Raw genomic sequence first — 21,843 nt, 5'->3', positions numbered from 1 at the left:
GTGATGGACCTTATTGTTCAAGCTTGCCCTAGCTCTTGGTTGTCTCTCAAACCTGTGTGATTGTCTAAGTAGCCTGGTTTATTCCTGGTCCCTCTTGTTGAGGGTATGCCAAGACGTGTCAGTATTCCAGGTGGAGTGATCTCATTTAGCACCTAGTTTTAGGTGATTGGAAGCCAAACCCTGAGGCAGCAGCTTTTAAAGTATGCAAATATATTTAGTCCTGTTGGGTCACAGTCATAACTCCTGCTGGTCGCCAGACCAGGAGAGCGGGAAGTGTCCCCTGGCTGAGTGTACGAGCTCCTTTCTGGGAGGTATTGTTACAGAGTAGTGAGGCCAAAGGACTTAGCAAGGATGGTGTCTCCCTGCTTATGCTCCCTGAGAGCACGTCTGCAGCCTCTGGATGTGCAACAGACCTGAAGCCTATCCCTCAGGCTGAAGCTCCTGAACCAATAAACAGGCCTTTTTCACAGGAAGAGTGGGGGGTGTTTCAGTCTGCTGTCTGGGCAGTGCCCTGGGAGTGGAGCCTCCCAAGAACTGTCTTTCCAATTGTTACAATCTTGTGGAGTCCAGGAATGCAACACCCTTGGCCGCCAGGGCCAGGTAATCAAGGGCTGTCCTCCATGTGGAATGCATGTACCTACCAGCTCTAGCAAGGCAGCTGGAGAGCACAGGGGGAGGGATACACTCCCGGCCTCAGCAAGGCAGCAGGAAAATACCTAGTCTGTGGGTGTCCATCCACTTTAGCAAAGAATCAGGAGGATACTGTGATTGTGTGTGTGTGTGTTCACCAGCCCCAACCGGGAGTGGTAAGAGTGATACAACCACCCGTGTTTGCCTGCTTCTTTGAGGCAGCAGGATAGTGCCATGACCACTTGTCCCTGCAGGCCTCAGCAGGGAATCAGGAAGGTGCCATGTCTGCACACTCCTGCCTATGCTAGCAGGGTAGAGGGAGAGTTCAAAAACCATGTCCATCAGCACCATTGTCCCTGGAGAGTCCCAATCATCCCCTGCCCCTCCAGTAGATGCTTTAAGATTAGCAAATGAATCCCCTTCACATATAGCCTAGGTGCTTTTCAAACTGCTGCTTTTGTGCTGGGTCCCGGGCAAATGAGATCACATGTAAGCCCTTTGAAAGGAGAACCGGCCCTGTTTGTTTCCTAAGCCAGATGTCTTGGGGACTCATCTCTCCCGTGCAGGTCTAGGAGAAGCTCCTCTGGGAGAAGCTCCAGACTTGTGAGTCCATCCCTATCGAGGGATGCCACGCTGGAGGTAGGGTTGTTGGCTACCTGCATCTCTGCCTCTCCTATCCGGCCTGATGTGCCCTTTTATCCTTTGTTATGGAGGAGCAGCTCAGCTAGTTTTCAGGGTTTTTTCAGAGGGAATTGTTCCTCTGAAATGTAGCTGGAGATCTGGTGTGTCTGTGAGAGGAGGTGAGTTTAGGATCTTCCTGTGCCACCAACTTGGACTGTCCCCCTCCTTTTTTCAATATTCAAAGTTAATTACTATATGACAGTGTTCAGTTAGAGCCATTTTATTTGGGCTCCAAGCTATCGGTTACCTGGAATCAATTCAGTGACTTAGATTAATAATATATATCAGTATTTTGGAAGCTAGCTATAGCACAATTGTATTAATGTGTTCTTACTGTGACTGAAAGAGCAAGTCAGACCTCCAAAGAGGTACCTAAGTTATGATCAAGAAAAACTCTCAAACTTTGAATGATATAAAAATCTACCACTAGACCCCAAACTGCCAGAGCATCACGAAATGGGGCAGGTATTCCCTCCTGAAAATCTAAACGTTAAGCAAAAAAGCATGTTTTCACCCATTTTAACTTGGGATACTAGGAATAATTCCAACAAACACGTGTCAGAATCACTGGTTCCCTCAAACAGTAATGTCCGGTAAGTGTTCTCGTTACTCATCACAAGAAACTGTTGGCTGTAAACAGTTCATCATTATCAATGGGGGAAAAACCCTCACAGCACATATCCTAATAATGGCAGACTTTATAGATTTCCTCAGTCCACAAAAGGTAGCCTTTGATCTATATAGAACCAACTGTTCTTTTTTTGGAAACAGTATTTCCTTTTGGCTCTGAGACCAGAGCATCCTCCAGTATATACTTCTCTACTGAAAAAACCAAAAGCCCTGACCTTTGCTTTAGCTCTGAGACAAAGTTGCCAGATGTGAGTACTATAAAAAGTCAGTATGGCTGAGGAAAAAAATACAGAGATACTAAGGTTCAAAGCCATCTTCTGTTGGGATAGGTGTGAGGAATAAGAGGGTGAGTTTCCAAAAATATTTTTTCATGGAAACATACATTCATTTCCCCTTTAAAACAAACAAATAAATAAAACGCTTAAGGAACAGCAGTGTCTTTATCATATGAAATCTTCAGCATTTGTTTTAATTTTCTGAATGAATAGAAAGAATTTTAGGAATGGCTTCAGTAGAAACTAAAGTTCATCTGCTGAGCTCCCCCTACTGATTTACAGCAGCAAAAATTAGTCGTTTTACAAGAAAATATTACCATAAAAACTCACTCCTGCTTTCTTAGAAACCTAAAATTCCTGGATTACTTTAAGAAAGTTCAAGCGAGTACATACATGTCCCCAAAATAGCTAACTGGAACAGCCACAAAGTACTACTTACAAGGCCTGAATTAACACATCAGAATTCAACACTGAGGTTATAACACCTCAGTCAGGTTACCCACCATTTCTGCTCAGAACTTGAGAGAATGGCAGAAATCAATTAGCTCCTTCAATAAATCTTTTGGAAGAAAGATGTAGTGAGCCAGGCATTGCCTTGGATATATGACTATTAAAATTAAAACTCTGAGGAGAACTAAACCACAACCTGGTTTATAGTCGGATTAACTGTGGAATGAACTCATCGAAGACAAGAGCGGCGTCTTGGTCATGCTGGCACGCTCGAACCCCTGGCAGAACCCCTCTACACCATGGGGCCTCCAGCACAACCTGCTGGAGTACTTGGAGCGTGAGTGCAGTTACACATGCCTTTATGCAGCTGCGCTACTATTAACTTGAGCAACGAAGTCCAGAACGGAGAGATCTGTTGCTCTCTTCCTCCCACCCAGGCATATTGAAATATAAAAGGGAAATTATCTTGCTCCTGCTCTGTCCTAAAATGTAGAGCTAATTTAAGTAGGACTACGCTAGTCCTAGTTAAACAAAAAAGCCGTGGGGCGGGGGCGTGTCCTGGAAGAAAAGGGAAAATATTGATTAAGAAAATAGGTAGAAGACGTAAACATCACTGCATTGCTCCTCCGGGCAAGGCACAGAGACAACTAAAGCGTGTTACTGCACAGACGTGAACTTCCCGTGCAGCTGTGAAATACTGCTGGCTGGAGGGTAATTATCAACAGAAGATGTTGGTCACAGACACAGATTCCTTTCTAGGAATGCGAGACGTGGTGATGGAAGGTCCTTAAGTCAATGCATTTATCCACTGACTCTACCTAAACAAGCTCAAGCAAATAGTGTCTGACCAACTCTAGGCTATTAAAGAACCGTTCAAACCCGAGGAAACTATTTCCGCTTCACTTTTCCTCGTGGGGGGACAAGTCATTTTACGCACGTAATTATATAATATTTCATGACAACGTATGTGCAGCACTGATAACTGAAGCAGGCCATCTCCGAGCGGTCTTCCTCTCCCCGCGCCTCCCTGCTCTGCCCTTGTTCACACCTCCTCGTCCACAAACCTTCCCAGTTCCTCTAGGGCACACGGGTACCTCTTACTGGAAACCTACTGCGACTAGGGCCTGAACATGCAATTCAGCATTTACCTGCCCCCTACTCTGTGCATGTTTGCTACTGGATCTTCTTTCTCTATGCAGACTGAAAGCAGAAACCATGGTTGACTCTAATTTTGTATCACTGCAATGGCTAAGCCAGACCTGGGATGAGTCCATCATTTTCTCTTGGATATACCATCGCAACCCAATAACTCACCGTGCTGTTTCCAGGTTAAAGATGGTCCCTTGGGACCATTTTGATCACCTCTCCTAGAGCTCTCCATAGGCCTGGAGAGCTCAAAAGAGTGGATTAGACATTAGCTAGTCATTTTCCAAATCATATAAATTATAAACCGCTATATATTATTAACTATGATTGGATTCATATAAACTTGTCACACTTCCCAGTGTGGAACTGTTATATAAATGAGTCAAAGGTAACCTCTGTATACTGGCCCATAGGTTGATTATTTCTTCACTGCAGACAGAGACCCATTAGCTCAAAAACCCACTGGCAGTAAACTCAAATTTTATAACTTTAAAACAGCCCAAATGATTTTCTCCGCAATAAAAAAAAAAAAAATAGCTCCAACAAGCAAATCTGTAGCAATTTACAGTCTGCCTGCTTTGCATACCCCACAAAAACCTCACCCAACAGCTCTTACCTTGAGAAAATAGGGCCTTGCAGTTATAAGGCCCCAATCTGCTGTCCTTTGGAGCTCGGGGACACAGCCCCACCGTGCTGCTGAGAGACGTCATCTAGATGTATAAACCCGCTTCCCCAGAGCTTCCTCTCCCCGGGAGCTCCTGTGCCCTCTGTCCTTTCTGAGGAGGAACAGACTCCTGCTATGAGGGACACCCCCATGTGCAAACCTGGCAAAGGCCTCACACAATAAGCTCGGGTGTGCTACTGCTGCTGTTCTCCTGGTCATGTGTTTTTCCTCGATTGGCCCCCAAATACCTCAAACCTCTAAAGTAATGCATGATACTCTATATTCATTTCAAGGAATGTTAATAGATTCTACCTGCAAAATATGGTCTGATGGTGAATTCAGTTTGGAAATGCTGTGAGATTTTTTTTACTCCAGGGCATCTCAGAGCCTTAGCCATATCAACACGCATTGCAGATCTCCAAGAGAGGAATGAAAACTCAGTGTTTCACCATGGAACTATTTACTGGGAGCATCTTGTGCGTGCAGAGGCCTGGGAGTCTGTGCGTGCCTGGAGTCCTGCCTCCCCTCAGTGCCCCTGCCCCTGCCCAGGGATGCTTTCCCCTCCAGCTGGAGGATCACTGTGTAGTGATACTGCTGTAACCCTCAACACCCTTCTCATTCCAGGGCCCCAGAGAAAGCACAAGTCATGCTAGTAACTACAGGCCAACTTGACAAACGGGCAGGTCTTTTCCGAGATGTTCTGACTTGTCTTTCCCAGTAATTCACAAGTACGGAATTTGTAATTTTGCTACATTTTGCAGGTTCTATGGGTTTCGCATCTTCTTCTTAAAAGGTCACTTTTTGTCTCTGCTTTGAAACCTTTCAAAGCTTCTGACTAGAAGAACTTTAAAGCCTCCATATGGTTTTCTCCCGTTCTCACCAGCATTTAGCACAACACAAGTCATATTTTAGGTGCTTGGAAAATACTTCTTGCCTAACTCACTGGAACATATTTACCTGCTCCTATATGGTAAGAATGCCAGTTTTCATTACAGTATTAGTTATGTGCTAAGAAATGCTACAATAAACATTTCAGCAAATTTAACATTTTCTCATTTACTTTCATTATATGACCAAACACACAAGGTTAAAAATCACAGATAAGGCCAAGAAACTTTTAAATGGAAAAATGATAAATTTTCTAGATTCTGTCAGTGGTTTTCAAAGTTTTAAACCTTAAAAAATTTTAAATAACATATCATAACTTTCCTGTAAAGGAATCGGTGACAGACCCGGCATTGAAAGCTAGAAAGCAGAGATGTTCTATGATTCAAACCATGTTATCTGACCCTACAATAATTACTGCTTCCATACAGAAATCTCATGGCTTCTAAGAATTTAACTGCTCTCTATTTCTGAAAACAAACTTGAGGCCCATGACAGTGCTTAAGAGCTCAGTCCCCAGAGCCCAAAATACAGTAAAACCATTTTTAAGTGACTTTGGTTCAAATTACTTTATTTCAAATTATTTAACTTTATTGAGCCTCAGTTTTCTTATCTATAAAATAGGAATATCAATGGCACCTAAATCAAAGAGTAGCTGTTAGGCAACAGAAATATGATAGTATTTGTAAGGCAGTTGGTATATGCTAAGCACTCAGCAAACACTTATGATTATTGGTATTGCTATTATTGTTACTGTTGAGGTAGGATTCCAAAGTGCACACACAGCATGATTCAATTTCATAAAAGGGCGAGATATGTGTAAATGTACATAGACAATATATATTCTTCCATACATATAACATTTACATGTTTAGGTATGTGTGTGTCTGTGTGTGTCTCTGTGTGTTTAGGGAGACAGAGCTCGTGAGAGAGACTCATAGAAAAAGGATTTGAAGAAAAAGAACCACTCCAGTGGTCACCTGATGATCAATGAATAACTACTTACTTTCATTCTTATACCGCACCGTATTCTTCAGACCTCCCACGAACGCACATTGCCTTTGCAAATACAACAATTAAAATGCTACTTTTAAAAAACTCTCGAAGATGAACCATATGTATTTGAAGTGTAATATCTACAAAAATTTTGTTCACATTTTGCACAACTAGAGAAATATGTTCTTTCTCATTGCTTTAATAATCCTGCTTATTTCTTTTCGTAATGGAATAACTATGAAGCACAAAATAAAAAACATTACCCTCTGTAAGCTCCACTCGGTTCCATCATGTCCTATCCTTATATATCTTACCAACGCTTCTTATTTCGACCTGAATGAAATGCAAAGAAAAAATTAGAAGACTGTTTTAAGTTAAGCATGTTAAAAAGTTCTTTCTCTTCTTAACGAAATGCACTCTTTGTTGCTCGTAGTTGAATAGCTCTCAGGGACCCTTTCAGAGTCTAGAGATTAAGCCCTTTCGAGAAGCTATCAGTGGGCACCACAGACACAGAATATGAGACAGAAATATCATGAGGCTTGACAAAAAAATATGCAGAAGGAGTCAGCTGAAAGAACAGGATAAGAGCATGCATATGCTCAGTTCTCTGACTACCGCAGTCTCACTGGAAGCCAACGTCTTCTGAGCTCAGTTCCAATGACAGAAAGATGGGCTCTTATTTTAAGAAGAAAAAAAACCAATTTTCATCAAAGTTAAATATAGCTATTTCTACAAGCTTAAGAAAAAGTACCAGTGAGTCTAGAACTTCCTTCTACTCTGAAAATCCTCTCAGTTAGACTCATAGGCTAAGACATAGATGTTTAAAGTTCAAGGAAGAGAAACAAACTTGCACACACAGCATGTGCACCTGCTTAGTGTCTGACATGGGCCAAGACTGTCTGTTATCCAGGTGGCATTGCGGAGAACTGGCTTTGGAATCACTTTGGGCGCAGTTGGTATCTTGGACGTTGTGATCTGGGTAAAATAGGTTGTTTTACATCTCTGGTCCTCAGTTTCTTTATGGGTTGAATGGACATAATGTCTGTTGCATACAATTTTCAGTTCAACTAAATTAATGTTTATTTAACATATAATGTAGGAAATGTGCAAGGCCACAGGTATACAAAGATGAAGGTGATGGCATAGTTCCTAACTCAGAGAAATTTCTAGTCTAGTGAGGGAGATAGATTTATAAGCAGACATTTTCACTGTAATAAGGTATGTCTAGGCCATTGAACCGTGAGGATTCAAAAGGGCAATACACCACCTTATTATTTAATAACTTAGTGAAATAAGTCATACAGAGAAAGACAAATACCATATAATATCACTTATATGTGGAATCTAAAACATAATACAAATGAATATATATGTAAAACAGGAGCAGACTCACAGACAGAAAACAAAGCAGTGGTTACCAAAGAGGAGAGGGAAGGAGGAGGGACAGATTAGTGGTATGGGATTAACAGATACACACTACCATACAGAAAGTAGATAATCAACAAGGATATATTGCATAGACCAGGGAATTATACCCATCATCTTATAATGACCTATAATGGAGTATAATCTGCAAAAATACTGAATCACTTTGCTGAACACCTGAAACTAACACAATATTGTAAATCAACTATACTTCAATAAAAAATATTAAAAGAAAGTAAGGGATGCAGAAAACCATTAGTGTCTACACAGATTACCTGGGGATCCTGTTAAAATGCAGATTTTGATTCAGTCTGTCTGGTGTGGGACCCAAGAGCCTGGATGTCTCACAAGCTCCCAGGTGATGCCCATGCTGCTCGCCGAGGGTCCACAAGGCCCTAAACTCCTGGGGACTTTTGTACCCATCCCTAACCTCTGCAGTTGAAGTAGTAGCTTAGAGCTGGGTAAGTCCTGCTCTCACTTCACAGCCAATAGGAACATATGCTGGTGCCACTGGCCAGGAGAGAGACCTCGGCAACTGTAATTGATACCCACCTCCCAGGGGCACTCACTGCCCATCACACACATTCCCAGACAGTCTTTAAACCTCACGAGCCTTTTAAATAAGTAGAATTATTACCCACCTCCCCCTCTTCACTAGGAAGGAAATCCAAGATTAGTGAGAATAAGCAATCTGCTCAAGGTCACACAGAACTAATGAGTGTTCCATCTGGATTTGAAACTGGTCTCTATAACTCCAAGACCTCTGTTCTTAACCAATTTACTACATTCTCTATATGTCAACAGGATTTTTTAAATGTATATACATTTTCTCTTTTTGTCATCAGACTACCTTGGAATTTAGGGAAAAAACAGCTATCATTTCCTCCATTCTATATGTAAATATAATCCTGGCCTGGAGAAAATAAGGGACACATTCAAGGTCACACAGTGAATACATAGAAAGCTAGGGCTCTGATCCAGCTCACCTGATTTGCAGTCGAATGCTACAACTGGGATTCTCAACCTTGGCTGCACTTTACAATCATTTGGGAAGCTTCTAAAAACCTCAGCGCCCAGGCTGCACCCTAGAATTGGAATGTCTGAAGGTAAAACAAGGAGGCTTTGGTGGTTTTTAAAGCTCCCCAGATGATTCCAATGTGCAATCAAGACTGAGAATCCACGCCATCCACTCCAAGATAGGACCCTGGGTGAACCTTCCCAGGAAAACCTTGACAGGATTTAGCGACACATTAAATACATACACCACAAAGTATACTCTCGGTAATAGACTTTTGTGGGGTTGCCCAGGGATCTAGCCGTAACGCATGCATATTGAACTCTAAACAATCATCTTCAAATAATCTTTTGAAATGCACGTGTTGTATAAGGTATGACTGCCTGTGAACTGGTCCAAAGTGCTCCTTCATGACCGCAGTCTTGACCAAAAACTTAATGGTTGCAAAAGAAGAATGCCAGGTTCAGGTCTGAAAAATCTATAAACTACGTGAGTATTAGTGATGGCCATGTACTACAGCCTAAGCAGCCTTGGCTTCCTGGTGACTTGAGTTGGCCCCAGTCATTCCCTATTCTCTGTCTAGTCTTAGGACACAAAGGAACATTCCCCAGGGAGAAAAAGTGCCCTTGAACAATGCACCAAAGACCTGTTTAGCTTTCACCCTGTGGGAGTGCGGTGAATTAGCGAAGTGGAATGTAATTGTCCAAAGCCCTGAGGAACTGGGGAAGCAACCAGCGATACTCAAAACAATGCAGCTCAGTGTTCTCTGATGCTAAGGAGAGAGATATTCAAATGAGCATTGGCAGAACCTCAAAAAATGGCCTCTGAAGATGTCAAGAAAATGATTTCACACCCATACAGGTCAGCAGAGCAACATCTAAGAGTATATGCAGGCATATAAAAGAAGGGTTTTCATCAACAGAACAATCTCTAAATGGCTAATCATCTGGCTATAATTTGAGTTGAGGTTGATAGTTTATGGGGAGAGTTTCAAACCAATGGCCTAACATGAGCTGTTTTGAAAGAAAGCAATTTTCTTCTACAACTTGGCTAATGTAAGATACGTAGGGGAAAAAATGCTTCCTTTGATAATTACAAGAGGCATTAGCATCATTCACGGGGATTCTAATGGACCGGAGATTTATTTTATCTAGGACACACACACAATCACACCCTCTGTGTTACAGAAATTCCTTTGAAATGTTCATAAAACCAACAGGATGGTCAATGCTGCTCACCTGAAACGCATCTTCCTGTCTGGGAAGGAACAGCTGCTCTGGGCTGTCCTTGCTGAGAGGGATCAGTCCAGCGACACCCCAGTCTCCGTACACCCAAGAGTGGGACGCTGGCTCAAGTCCCTGTATTTCCCGTCACACTAACACCTTCCATTCGTCTTCCGACAGGGGAGTCTCACGGCTTTGGGAAGGTCTGATTTCTGCTATGGGGAAAAAGTAGCACATCAGACGCAACATCAGGCTGACAGAATCTTTTGTCACCTGGAACCCAAAGACATCAACCCTGAGCGGGGAGGGCCGGGGTGGGACAGGGAGGCTCCAAGCTGCTACAACTCCCGGGCGTTGATTTGTGCTTGTCTCCTCACAGCAGGGCTCTGGTCAGCTGAAGCTCAACTGCTTGAAGTAAATTAAATTAGAGCGTTAAACATCTGACATGCCTAGCAATCTTTCACTTGTCCTCGACACAACACGGGTACGTGCTGGAATTTGCAGTTTTTTTCATAAATCTGCCTGCCTGGCTTACAGATTTTTAGACAGAACTACTACAATATAAATTAACAAAAGAAAAGTACAATTAAAACACATTTTCAAATGAGATGTAAGAATGACAAATGAAAGAGACAGAAAAGTTTTTGAACTGTTTCTGGAAAAAAAAGTACCCTACCAGAGAGAACAGTGAAAGGATTTGGAGCCGAAGGTAGGGCTGTCACAAATGCAAATGGTTTCCGAGGTGCTTTGAGGAGGCCAGGCTGCAGTGGCGGGAGGAACAGGTCCTGCCTGGTAGCGGCCGCAGCCACCAGCAGTCACCAAACAGCCACTCCTCATCCGCACGAGATGCTTAGGAAGCGAGGCCCCGGTTACACCTGGGTTACAACTGCTGCCTTCTTTGCACTCGCTTTAGCCTGTACCCGCATCCAAGGAGATCCTGGGTACCAAGCTACACTGCACTGGTGTCTGCATTGACCCAAGAACCTCACGTCAGCTCTTCACTGATACTTCCAGGTAGAAATATTGCAGACTTAGGAAATGAGACAAATTTCCTTAGGTCAAATGGCTAAAAGGAAGCCAAGACTCTTCCTTGAAACTACAGGCAACCCTAGGTAGCACCTAGGGTCTCACCAGTACAGCACCAACAATGATGACAACAAACCCAGCAAATACCTAGCTATTTCCTGCTCTGATGAAGAAATGTTAAAATAAAAACTACACACACAAAAAAACTGTAAGCCCTAAGAAAGAACTGGCATTCATTTTTAATAGTTGCTCCTTCTTTACTATACTGGGTAATTTCTGTCATTATAACAGCAGGCATATTTTTCCCTTCAATTATAATAATAATCACCATTTATCAAGCTCCTACTATATAGTAGGGTCTGTGTTGAATACTTCACATTCATTTCTCACCCCATGAAGTAAGTCAAATTCTGATGTCCATTTTAAGACGAGAAAAAGAGGCAGAGGTTAACTAACATGCCCAAGTCATGCAATAAGGAAACGATGGGATGTCACACTCCGAAGCCTCAGTGCTTAAACAAGCCAGATGGGTGCTGGCAGCTCCACTAGACACGGGGTCCCCAGGACACGAGACCTTTCACCCTGTGCCGAGCACTGTCCTAAACACTGAACGTGCAGCATCACATCAACCTTGCTCATCCCTCATACTCTCCTAAGAGGCACAGAGCCCTATTAAACAGGTGGACAGGCCAGAACTCAGAGGTTAAATCGTCTGCCCAGAGCTACACAGGCAGCAAGAAAGAACTAAACTTGAACCCTAGGCAGACAAGCATGAGCCCCATGCCATCCTGGATGAAATATCCAAGGTAGCTACCCTGGGAAAGACCACAAAAAATCGGTCCAACGAAGCTTGCTGACACAATCTAACCTTCAACACCCAAATGCTGGCTGGGCGCACATGACTGCTCTTCTCGCTATTTCTAGTCAAGCACCATCAGGAGCCTTGCAAACCCACTTGGAACTTCTCCAGACCCAAGACAAGAGTGCGGTCAGATCTCTAGTGAGGAAAACTCCACAGCACGTTCGTGAGTCCCAGAGAGCAACCGGTGATCCAGGTCAGTAAGAGATGCTGTAGGAGGCTAATCATTTAATCAGTATCTTAGTCATCAAAAAGGATTATTTTTACTGCATTCAAGAAAACTTTATGTAGTTCCTATTATTTTGCTGGGCACTGTGTGTGGTTCTCTAAATATTAATGACAGAGATTAAAATTTTGAAAAATAATGAAAATCTCAACCTAGAGATACACATTGCCTAGTGGGAAAGGCAGATGTATAGGTATTTGATTTCAAACAAGCAGACGCACTCATAGAAAACAAAAGAAATGCTATGCAGCTGAGATGTAGCAGAGAGCAGGGAGTGATTGACTGTGGAGGGACAGGCAGGAGGGGCATCCCTGAGGGAATCACGTGCTGGATGTATGACGATGAATCAGAATTTTGCAGAAAGAAGAAGGGAAGGGCATTCCAGGTGGAGGGAACAGCAGGCCCGCACGTACAAAGGCTTGAAGCAGTGGGCACGATGCGAGGACCACACGTGGTGACATGTGTTGACCACGACATCACACAGATGTCACGTGAGAAGAGGAGAGACAGTGAGACGGTAGACGGCGTGGGCAGGTGGGGAGGGAGTCGGGACACAGTTGTGCGGGCACCATCTGCTAAAGTCTGGTGGTGAGGTGATCGGAGTGTTAGAAACATCGGCCTGAAACGGGTAAGCTGTATGGAGCAGGGAGAGCCCCGGGCAGGAAGGCCAGCGAACGAACGATGAACCGGGAACCGCAAACAGACGAACGAACGCTGGGGTGGGGTCCACAGACCGTGGTTACTTGGGTTTAGCTTTCCAGGTGTGCACACACAAGTGTGTGTGTCTGCATGTGTGTGTGTGCGTGTGTGTCCGAGTTCAGCTTGTTTGTGTGATTTAACCTGCAAACAAGTTGCTAGTCTCCAAAGCCTCTTCTTCCCGTTCTAGCATTTTCACAAATATAAAGCATTTGCACGAACACAGCACATCTTCAGAGTGCGCTCACCTTACAAAAACTGACGACTGAACGTGGTGTAACCTGTAATACAGAACAATGTATCAAAGTTTGTGCTGTTGTCAATTAAATATGAATTCAATTCAATGCCCTGATCTTTTGGAAAGGAACCAAAGTCCATTAGTCTCAGACCATAAATTTATCCATTTGAGAAACATAAAAGCACTTGATTTTGTCGACTGGAGATTTAAAATATTCTAAGCTGGAAGAATATTTGATGGGGACTCGGGATTAACTGACAGACCCCTTCAGGGTGTTTCTGAATAAAATCTATAGTTCCAAACAAACAAGATTAGGCAGATGTTGGTAATTTTTGAAACTGATCAATGGATACCCGAGGAGTCATTATTCCATTCTCTCCACTTTTGTTTATGTTTGAAATTTTCCATAATTAAAAATTTCTTTGAAAAAACAAGATTTCTTCCTTGAGCTCTACTTTCCCTAACAGAACCAGCAACATAATCCAACCTATAGCCCTCAGGAGAGCACTGCAAATTCAAGCACTGCACCTCTACTTACCGCTACAAAAGCACCGTTTACTGTATATGCGGTGCTATAAGTTCTAAATCTTTGTCTCCCTTTGATGTAGATGAGAACAGTCCCATTTTTCTTTCTTACTAAATGAGCATTTTGAATACAGAGGACAGATTTATTTTATCTACAATACCTAATTCCCTGAACAATGAATGAACACCTTGCCCTACCCTGAAAGTACACTAACAAACATAATCTCATTCTGCAGGAGGTGACAGCTGTCTCTGATGTCTTTGAAAGCATGAAATATGTCTTCTGAAGTATTTTTCAACTAACATGATTTTAATATGAATGGCTAATGTAACCCAAATCTATCTAGCATGACAGCTAAGTTGCAAACGCAAGAGGAAGGTATTCTTGTGAGAAACAAATTTTAACTATGGTTTGGTAGAGGTAGAAAGAAGACAACTGAAGAGAGTCATGATCTAATTAATCAGCAATGAATGAGAGTCTTCTAGGTAATGTTCATATGGCAAGAGATAGTTTTTCCACTTAAGTCACGGATGCTTATAAAAATCATTTCTACTGCAACCAGAGAAGGCAAAGTTTAAACAAGTCATGGGCATTTCGTAGATGGCATTTGTATTAGGAGAGCTTTATCATCTGGATTTTCAGGATTTCACGTCCAAATCCAAAGTCTGTGCCATGTCAGCATTTAGAATAGCTTCATAGGGGCTTCCCTGGTGGTGCAGTGGTTAAGAATCCACCTGCCAATGCAGAGGATGCCAGTTAGGGCCCTGGTCCGGGAAGAGCTCACAAGCCTAGGAGCAACTAAGCCCATGCACCACAACTACTGAGCCTGCGCTCTAGAGCCCGTGAACCACAACTACTGAGCCCGCGTGCCACAACTACTGAAGCCTGCATGCCTAGAGCCTGTGCTCCGCAACGAGAGAAGCCACTGCAATGAGAAGCCTGCACACCGCCACGAAGAGTAGCCCCTGCTCACTGCAACTAGAGAAAGCCCACATCAGCAACTAAGACCCAAACCAGCCAAAAAAAAAAAAAAAAAAAAGAATAGCTCCATAAATTACGCTCACTCTTCATTTCTACTGTATTGCCATCAACTATAAAACAGAACTTACATCTTTGCACAATGAATTAATGACAAATTTTATTTTGTGTCTAGCTTGCCTTAGATATTTTTCTTCACCTCATTTATCTATTTTTAACTGTATATTTCTGTGTAAAGGTTCAATGCTTATCTGGATCACTAGACTGAACTTCTAGAGGTCAGATGTTTTACCCATCACTATATTTCCTTATATCTGACATTTAGTAGGCATGCAACGCATATTTGATGATTTATTAAATGAAAGAATGATTTGTACAGGTCTATGTTTATCATGAAGCCTAATTTTATCATTTTTGAAAATTATTTGGTCTGCCTTGCCTCAGTATAAAACTTACACTTTCCAATACTTGCAAATTTAACAATGGCATCACATAAGGGATTATTATCCAAAATATATAAAGAACAACTCAATAACAAAAAACAAATAATTCAATTTTTAAAAGGACAGGAACTAAAGAGACATCTTCCAAAGAAGACAACCAAATGGCCAACAGGCACTTGAAAAGATGTTCAACATCACTAATCAGCAGCAGATTGCAAAACAAAACCACAATGAGATGTCACCTCACACCTGTCAGAATGGCTGTTATCAAAAAGACAAGAGATGACAAGTGTTGGTGAGGATGTGGCGAAAAGGGAACACTTGAGGAGGGACCTTCAAGATGGCAGAGAAGTAAGACATGGAGACCACCTTCCTCCCCACAAATACATCAGAGATCCATCTACATGTGGAACAACTCCTACGGAACACCTACTGAACGCTGGCAGAAGACCTCAGACTTCCCAAAAGGCAAGAAACTCCTTACGTACCTGGGTAAGGCAAAAGAAAACAGGAAAAACAGAGACAAAAATAGGGCTGGAACCTGCCCCTCGAGAAACGAGCTGTGAAGGAGGAAAGGCTTCCTTCCACACACTAGGAAGCCCCTTCACTGGCGGAGACGGGGGTTGGGCAGGGGGAGCTTCGGAGCCGCGGAGGAGGGCGCAGCACCCGGGGTGCGGAGGGCAAAGCGGGGAGATTCCCGCACAGAGGATCGGGGCCGACCGGCACTCACCAGCCCGAGAGGCTTGTCTGCTCACCTGCCGGAACAGGTGGGGCCTGGGAGCTGAGGCTCGGGCTTCAGTCGGAGTGCAGTGAGAGGACTGGGGTTGGCTGTGTGACCACAGCCTGAAGGGGGCTAGTGTGCCACAGCTAGCCAGGAGGGAGTCCAGGAAAAAGTCTGGACCTGCCTAAGAGGCAAGAGACCACTGTTTTGGGATGAGCAGGGAGAGGGGATTCAGAGGGCCGCTTAAAGGAGCTCCACAGACAGGCGCGAGCCACAGCTGTCAGCGCAGATGACAGAGATGGGCATGAAATGCTAAGGCTGCTGCTGCCGCCACCAAGAAGGCTGTGTGCGAGCACAGGTCACTGTCCACACCTCCCTCCCGGGAGCCTGTGCAGCCCGCCACTACCAGGGTCCTGTGATCCAGGGACAACTTCCCTGGGAGAACACACAGTGTGCCTCAGGCTGGTGCAAGGTCACTTTGGCCTCTGCCGCTGCAGGCTCGCCCCACATTCCGTACCCCTCCCTCCCATTGGCCTGAGTGAGCCAGAGCCCCCGAATCAGCTGCTCCTTTAACCCCGTCCTGAGTGAAGAACAGATGCCCTCAGGCAACCTACAGGCAGAGGTGGGGCCAAACCCAAAGCTGAACCCCAGGGGCTGTGCGAACAAAGAAGAGAAAGGGAAATCTCTCCCAGCAGCCTCAGAAACAGCGGATTAAAGCTCCACAGTCAACTTGATGTACCTGCATCTGTGGAATACATGAACAGACAACAAATCATCCCAAAACTGAGGCAGTGGACTTTGGGGGCAACTGTAGACTTGGGGTTTGCTTTCTGCATCTAATTTGTTTCTAGTTTTATGTTTATCTTAGCTTAGTATTTAGAGTTTATTATCATAGATATGTTTACTGATTTGGTTGCTCTCTTCCTTTTTTTTTCACATATTTTTTTTTTTTTACTTTTTCTATTTTTGTGAGTGTGTATGTGTATGTTTCTTTGTGTGATTTCGTCTGTAGAACTTTGCTTTTAACATTTGTCCTAGGGTTCTGTCTGTCCGTTTTGGGTTTGGGGGGTTTTTTTTAGTATAATTTTTAGTGATTGTTATCATTGGTGGACTTGTTTTCTGGTTTGGTTGCTCTCGTGTTTCTTTCTTGTTTTATTACTTTTTTGTTTTTTATTTTAATAACTTTATTTATTTTATTTATTTATTTTTTGGTCTTTCTTTCTTCCATTTTTTTTTCTCCCCTTTCTTCTGAGCCGTGTGGCTGACAGGGTCTTGGTGCTCCAGCTGGGTGTCAGGCCTGAGTCTCTGAGGTGGGAGAGCCGAGTTCACAACATTGGTCCATCAGAGACCTCCCAACTCCACGTAATATCAAACAGTGAAACCTCTCCCAGAGATCTCCATCTCAACGCTAAGACCCAGCTCCACTCAATGACCAGCAAGCTACAGTGCTGGACACCCTATGCCAAACAACTAGCAAGACAGGAACACAACCCCAGCCATTAGCAGAGAGGCTGCCTAAAATCATAATAAGGTCACAGATACCCCAAAACACATCACCGAATGTGGTCCAGCCCACCAGAAAAACAAGATCCAGGCTCATCCACCAGAACACAGGCACCAGTCCCCTCCATCAGGAAGCCTACAAAACCCACTGAACCAATCTTAGCCACTGGGGGCAGACACCAAAAAGAACAGAAACTACAAACCTGCAGCCTGTGAAAAGGAGACCCCAAACACAGTAAGTTAAGCAAAATGAGAAGACAGAGAAATACACAGCAGATTAAGGTGCAAGGTAAAAACCCACCAGACCAAACAAATGAAGAGGAAAGAGGCAGCCTACCTGAAAAATAATTCAGAGTAATGATAGTAAAGATGAGCCAAAACCTTGGAAAAAGAATGGAGAAAATACAAGAAACGTTTAACAAGGACCTAGAAGAACTAAAGAGCAAACAAACAATGAGGAACAACACAATAAGTGAAAATAAAAATTCTCTAGAAGGAATCAATAGCAGAATAACTGAGGCCGAAGAACGGATAAGTGACCTGGAAGATAAAATACTGGGAATAACTACCGCAGAGCAGAATAAAGAAAAAAGAATGAAAAGAGTTGAGGGCAGTCTCAGAGACCTCTGGGACAACATTAAACGCACCAACATTCGAATTATAGGGGTTCCAGAAGAAGAAGAGAAAAAGAAAGGGACTGAGAAAATATTTGAAGCGATTACAGTTGATAACTTCCCTAATATGGGAAAGGAAATAGTCAATCAAGTCGAGGAAGGACAGAGAGTCCTATACAGGATCAATCCAAGGAGAAACATGCCAAGACACATAATAACCAAAATATCAAAAAATAAATACAAAGAAAAATATTAAAAGCAACAAGGCAAAAGCAACAAATAACATACAAGGGAATCTCCATAAGGGTAACAGCTGATCTTTCAGCAGAAACTCTGCAAGCCAGAAGAGAGTGGCAGGATATATTTAAAGTGATGATAGGGAAAAACCTACAACCAATATTACTCTACCCAGCAAGGATCTCATTCAGATTCGATGGAGAAATTAAAACCTTTACAGACAAGCAAAAGCTAAGAGAATTCAGCACCACCAAAGCAGCTTTACAACAAATGCTAAAGGAACTTCTCTAGGCAGGAAACACAAGAGAATGAAAAGACTTCCAATAACAAACCCAAAACAATTAAGAAAATGGTAATAGGAACATACATATCAATAACTACCTTAAATGTAAATGGATTAAATGTTCCAAACAAAAGACACAGACCGGCTGAATGGATACAAAAACAAGACACGTATATATGCTGTGTACAAGAGACCCACTTCAGACCTAGGGACACATACAGACTGAAAGTCAGGGGATGGAAAAAGATACTCCATGTAAATGGAAATCAAAAGAAAGCCTGAGTAGCAATTCTCATATCAAACAAAATAGACTTTAAAATAAAGACATTACAAGAGACAAAGAAGGACACTACATAATGATCAATGGATGTATCCAAGAAGAAGATATAACAACTGTAAATATTTATGCACCAACATAGGAGCACCTCAATACATAAGGCAAATGCTAACAGCCATATAAGGGGAATACGACAGTAACACAATAATAGAAGGGAACTTTAACACCCCGCTTTCACCAATGGACAGCTCATCCAAAATGAAAATAAATAAGGAAACACAAGCTTTAAAGCATACATTAAACAAATGGACTTAATTGATATTTATAGGACAGTCCACCCCAAAACAACAGAATACACTTTCTTCCCAAGTGCTCATGGAACATCCTCCAGGATAGATCATACCTTGGGTCACCAATCAAGCCTTGGTAAATTTAAGAAAATTGAAATCGTATCAAGTATCTTTTCTGACCACAATGCTATGAGACTAGATACCAATTACAGGAAAAAAATCTGTAAAAATTACAGACACATGGAGGCTAAACAATACACTACTAAATAACCAAGAGATCACTGAAGAAATCAAAGAGGAATCAAAAAATACCTAGAAACAAATGATAATGAAAACACAATGACCCAAAACCTATGGGATGCAACAAAAGCAGTTCTAAGAGGGAAGTTTATAGCAATATAGTCCTACCTCAAGAAACAAGAAACATCACAAATAAACAACCTAACCTTACACCTAAAGCAATTAGAGAAAGAAGAACAAAAAAAACCCCAAAGTTAGCAGAAGGAAAGAAATCATAAATATCAGATCAGAAGTAAATGAAAAAGAAATGAAGGAAACAGTAGCAAAGATCAATAAAACTTTAGCTGGTTCTTCGAGAAAATAAACAAAATTGATAAACCATTAGCCAGACTCATCAAGAAAAAAAAGGGAGGAGGCTCAAAATCAATAGATTTAGAAATGAAAAGGGAGAAGTGACAGCTGACACTGCAGAAACACAAAGGATCATGAGAGATCACTGCAAGCAACTCTGTGCCACTAAAATGGACAACCTGGAAGAAATGGACCAATTCTTAGAAAAGTGCAACCTTCTGAGACTGAACCAGGAAGAAACAGAAAATATAAACAGACCAATTAGAAGCACTGAAATTGAAACTGTGATTAAAAACCTTCCAACAGGGCTTCCCTGGTGGCGCAGTGGTTGAGAGTCCGCCTGCCGAGTTCATGCCCCAGTCCGGGAAGATCCCACATGCTGCGGAGCGGCTAGGCCCGTGAGCCATGGCCGCTGAGCCTGCGCGTCTGGAGCTTGTGATCCGCAATGGGGGAGGCCACAACCGTGAGAGGCTCACGTACCACAGGAAAAAAAAAAAAAAAAAAAACCTTCCAACAAACAAAAGTCCAGGACCAGATGGATTCACAGGCGAACTCAAGCATTTAGAGAAGAGCTAACACCTATCCTTCTCAAACTCTTCCAAAATACAGCAGAGGGGGAACACTCCCAACTCATTTCACAAGGCCACCATCACCGTGATACCAAAACCAGACACAGATGTCACGAAAAAAGAAAACTACTGGTCAATATCACGGATGAGCACAGATGCAAAAATCCTCAACAAAATACTAGCACACAGAATCCAACAGCATATTAAAAGGATCATACACCATGATCAAGTGCGGTTTATCCCAGGAATGCAAGGATTTTTTCAAGATACGCAAATCAATCAATGTGATACACCATATTAACCAACTGAAGGAGAAAAACCATATGATCATCTCAATAGATGCAGAAGAAGCTTTTGACAAAATTCAACACACTTTTATGATAATAAAACCCTCCAGCAAGTAGGCATAGAGTGAACCTACCTCAACATAATAAAGGCCATATATGACATACCCACAGCCACATCAATCTCAATGGTGAAAAACAAACCATTTCCACTAAGATCAGGAACATGAAAAGGTTGCCCACTCTCACCACTATTATTCAACATAGTTTTGGAAGTTTTAGCCACAGCAATCAGAGAAAAAAAGGAAATAAAAGGAATCCAAATCGGAAAAGAAGAAGTAAAGCTGTCATTGTTTAGAGATGACATGATACTATACACGATTCTGCCAGAAAACTACTAGAGCTAATCAGTGAATTTGGAAAAGTAGAAGGATACAAAATTAATGCACAGAAATCTCTTGCATTCCTATACACTACTGATGAAAAAATCTGAAAGAGAAATTAAGGAAACACTCCCATTTACCACTGCAACAAAAAGAATAAAATACTTACCTAAGGAATAACCCTACCTAAGGAGACAAAAGACCTGTATGCAGAAAACTATAAGACGCTGATGAAATAAATTAAAGATGATACAAATAGATGGAGAGATATACCATGTTCCTGGACTGGAAGAATCAACATTGTAAAAATGACTATACTACCCAAAGCAATCTACAGATTCAATGCAATCCCTGTTAAACTACCAATGGCATTTTTCACAGAACTAGAACAAAAAATTGCACAATTTGTGAGGAAACACAAAAGACCCCAAATAGCTAAAGCAATCTTGAGAAAGAAAAACGGAGCTGGAGGAATCAGGATCCCGGACTTCAGATTATACTACAAAGCTACAGTCATCAAGACAGTATGGTACTGGCACAAAAACAGAAATATAGATCAATGGAACAGGATAGAAAGCCCAGAGATAAACCCATGCACATATGGTCGCCTTATCTTTGATAATGGAGGCAAGAATATACAGTGGAGAAAAGACAGCCTCTTCAATAAGTGGTGCTGGGAAAACTGGACAGCTACATGTAAAAGAATGAAATTAGATCACTCCCTAACACCATACACAAAAATAAACTCAAAATGGATTAAAGACCTAAATGTAAGGCCAGACACTATCAAACTCTTAGAGGAAAACATAGGCAGAACACTCTATGACATAAATCACAGCAAGATCCTTTTTGACCCACCTCCAAGAGAAATGGAAATAAAAACAAAAATAAACAAATGGGACCTAATGAAACTTAAAAGCTTTTGCACAGCAAAGGAAACCATGAACAAGACGAGAAGACAGCCCTCAGAATGGGGGAAAATATTTGCAAATGAAGCAACTGGCAAAGGATTAATCTCCAAAATTTACAAGCAGCTCATGCAGCTCAATAACAAAAAAAACAAACAGCCCATTCCAAAA

The 21,843-nt window shown here is 42.3% G+C and overlaps 1 protein-coding gene across 1 annotated transcript in view; it reads right to left on the bottom strand.

Moving 5' to 3' along the window:
- LOC103082242 (lipoxygenase homology domain-containing protein 1) overlaps nucleotides 1-21,843 on the bottom strand; it is a 127,129-nt gene that overhangs the window by 19,824 nt on the left and 85,462 nt on the right. The window contains 3 exon segments of the mRNA XM_082931325.1: nucleotides 6,621-6,660; nucleotides 6,662-6,690; nucleotides 10,036-10,235. Coding sequence (XP_082787451.1) covers nucleotides 6,621-6,660; nucleotides 6,662-6,690; nucleotides 10,036-10,235 — 269 coding nt within the window.

This window comes from Lipotes vexillifer, unplaced genomic scaffold (genome assembly GCF_000442215.2).
Source record: "Lipotes vexillifer unplaced genomic scaffold, Lipotes_vexillifer_v1.1 scaffold69, whole genome shotgun sequence".
In the NCBI taxonomy this organism is placed as follows: domain Eukaryota; kingdom Metazoa; phylum Chordata; class Mammalia; order Artiodactyla; family Lipotidae; genus Lipotes; species Lipotes vexillifer.
This window is presented reverse-complemented; position numbering and strand designations above follow the sequence as displayed.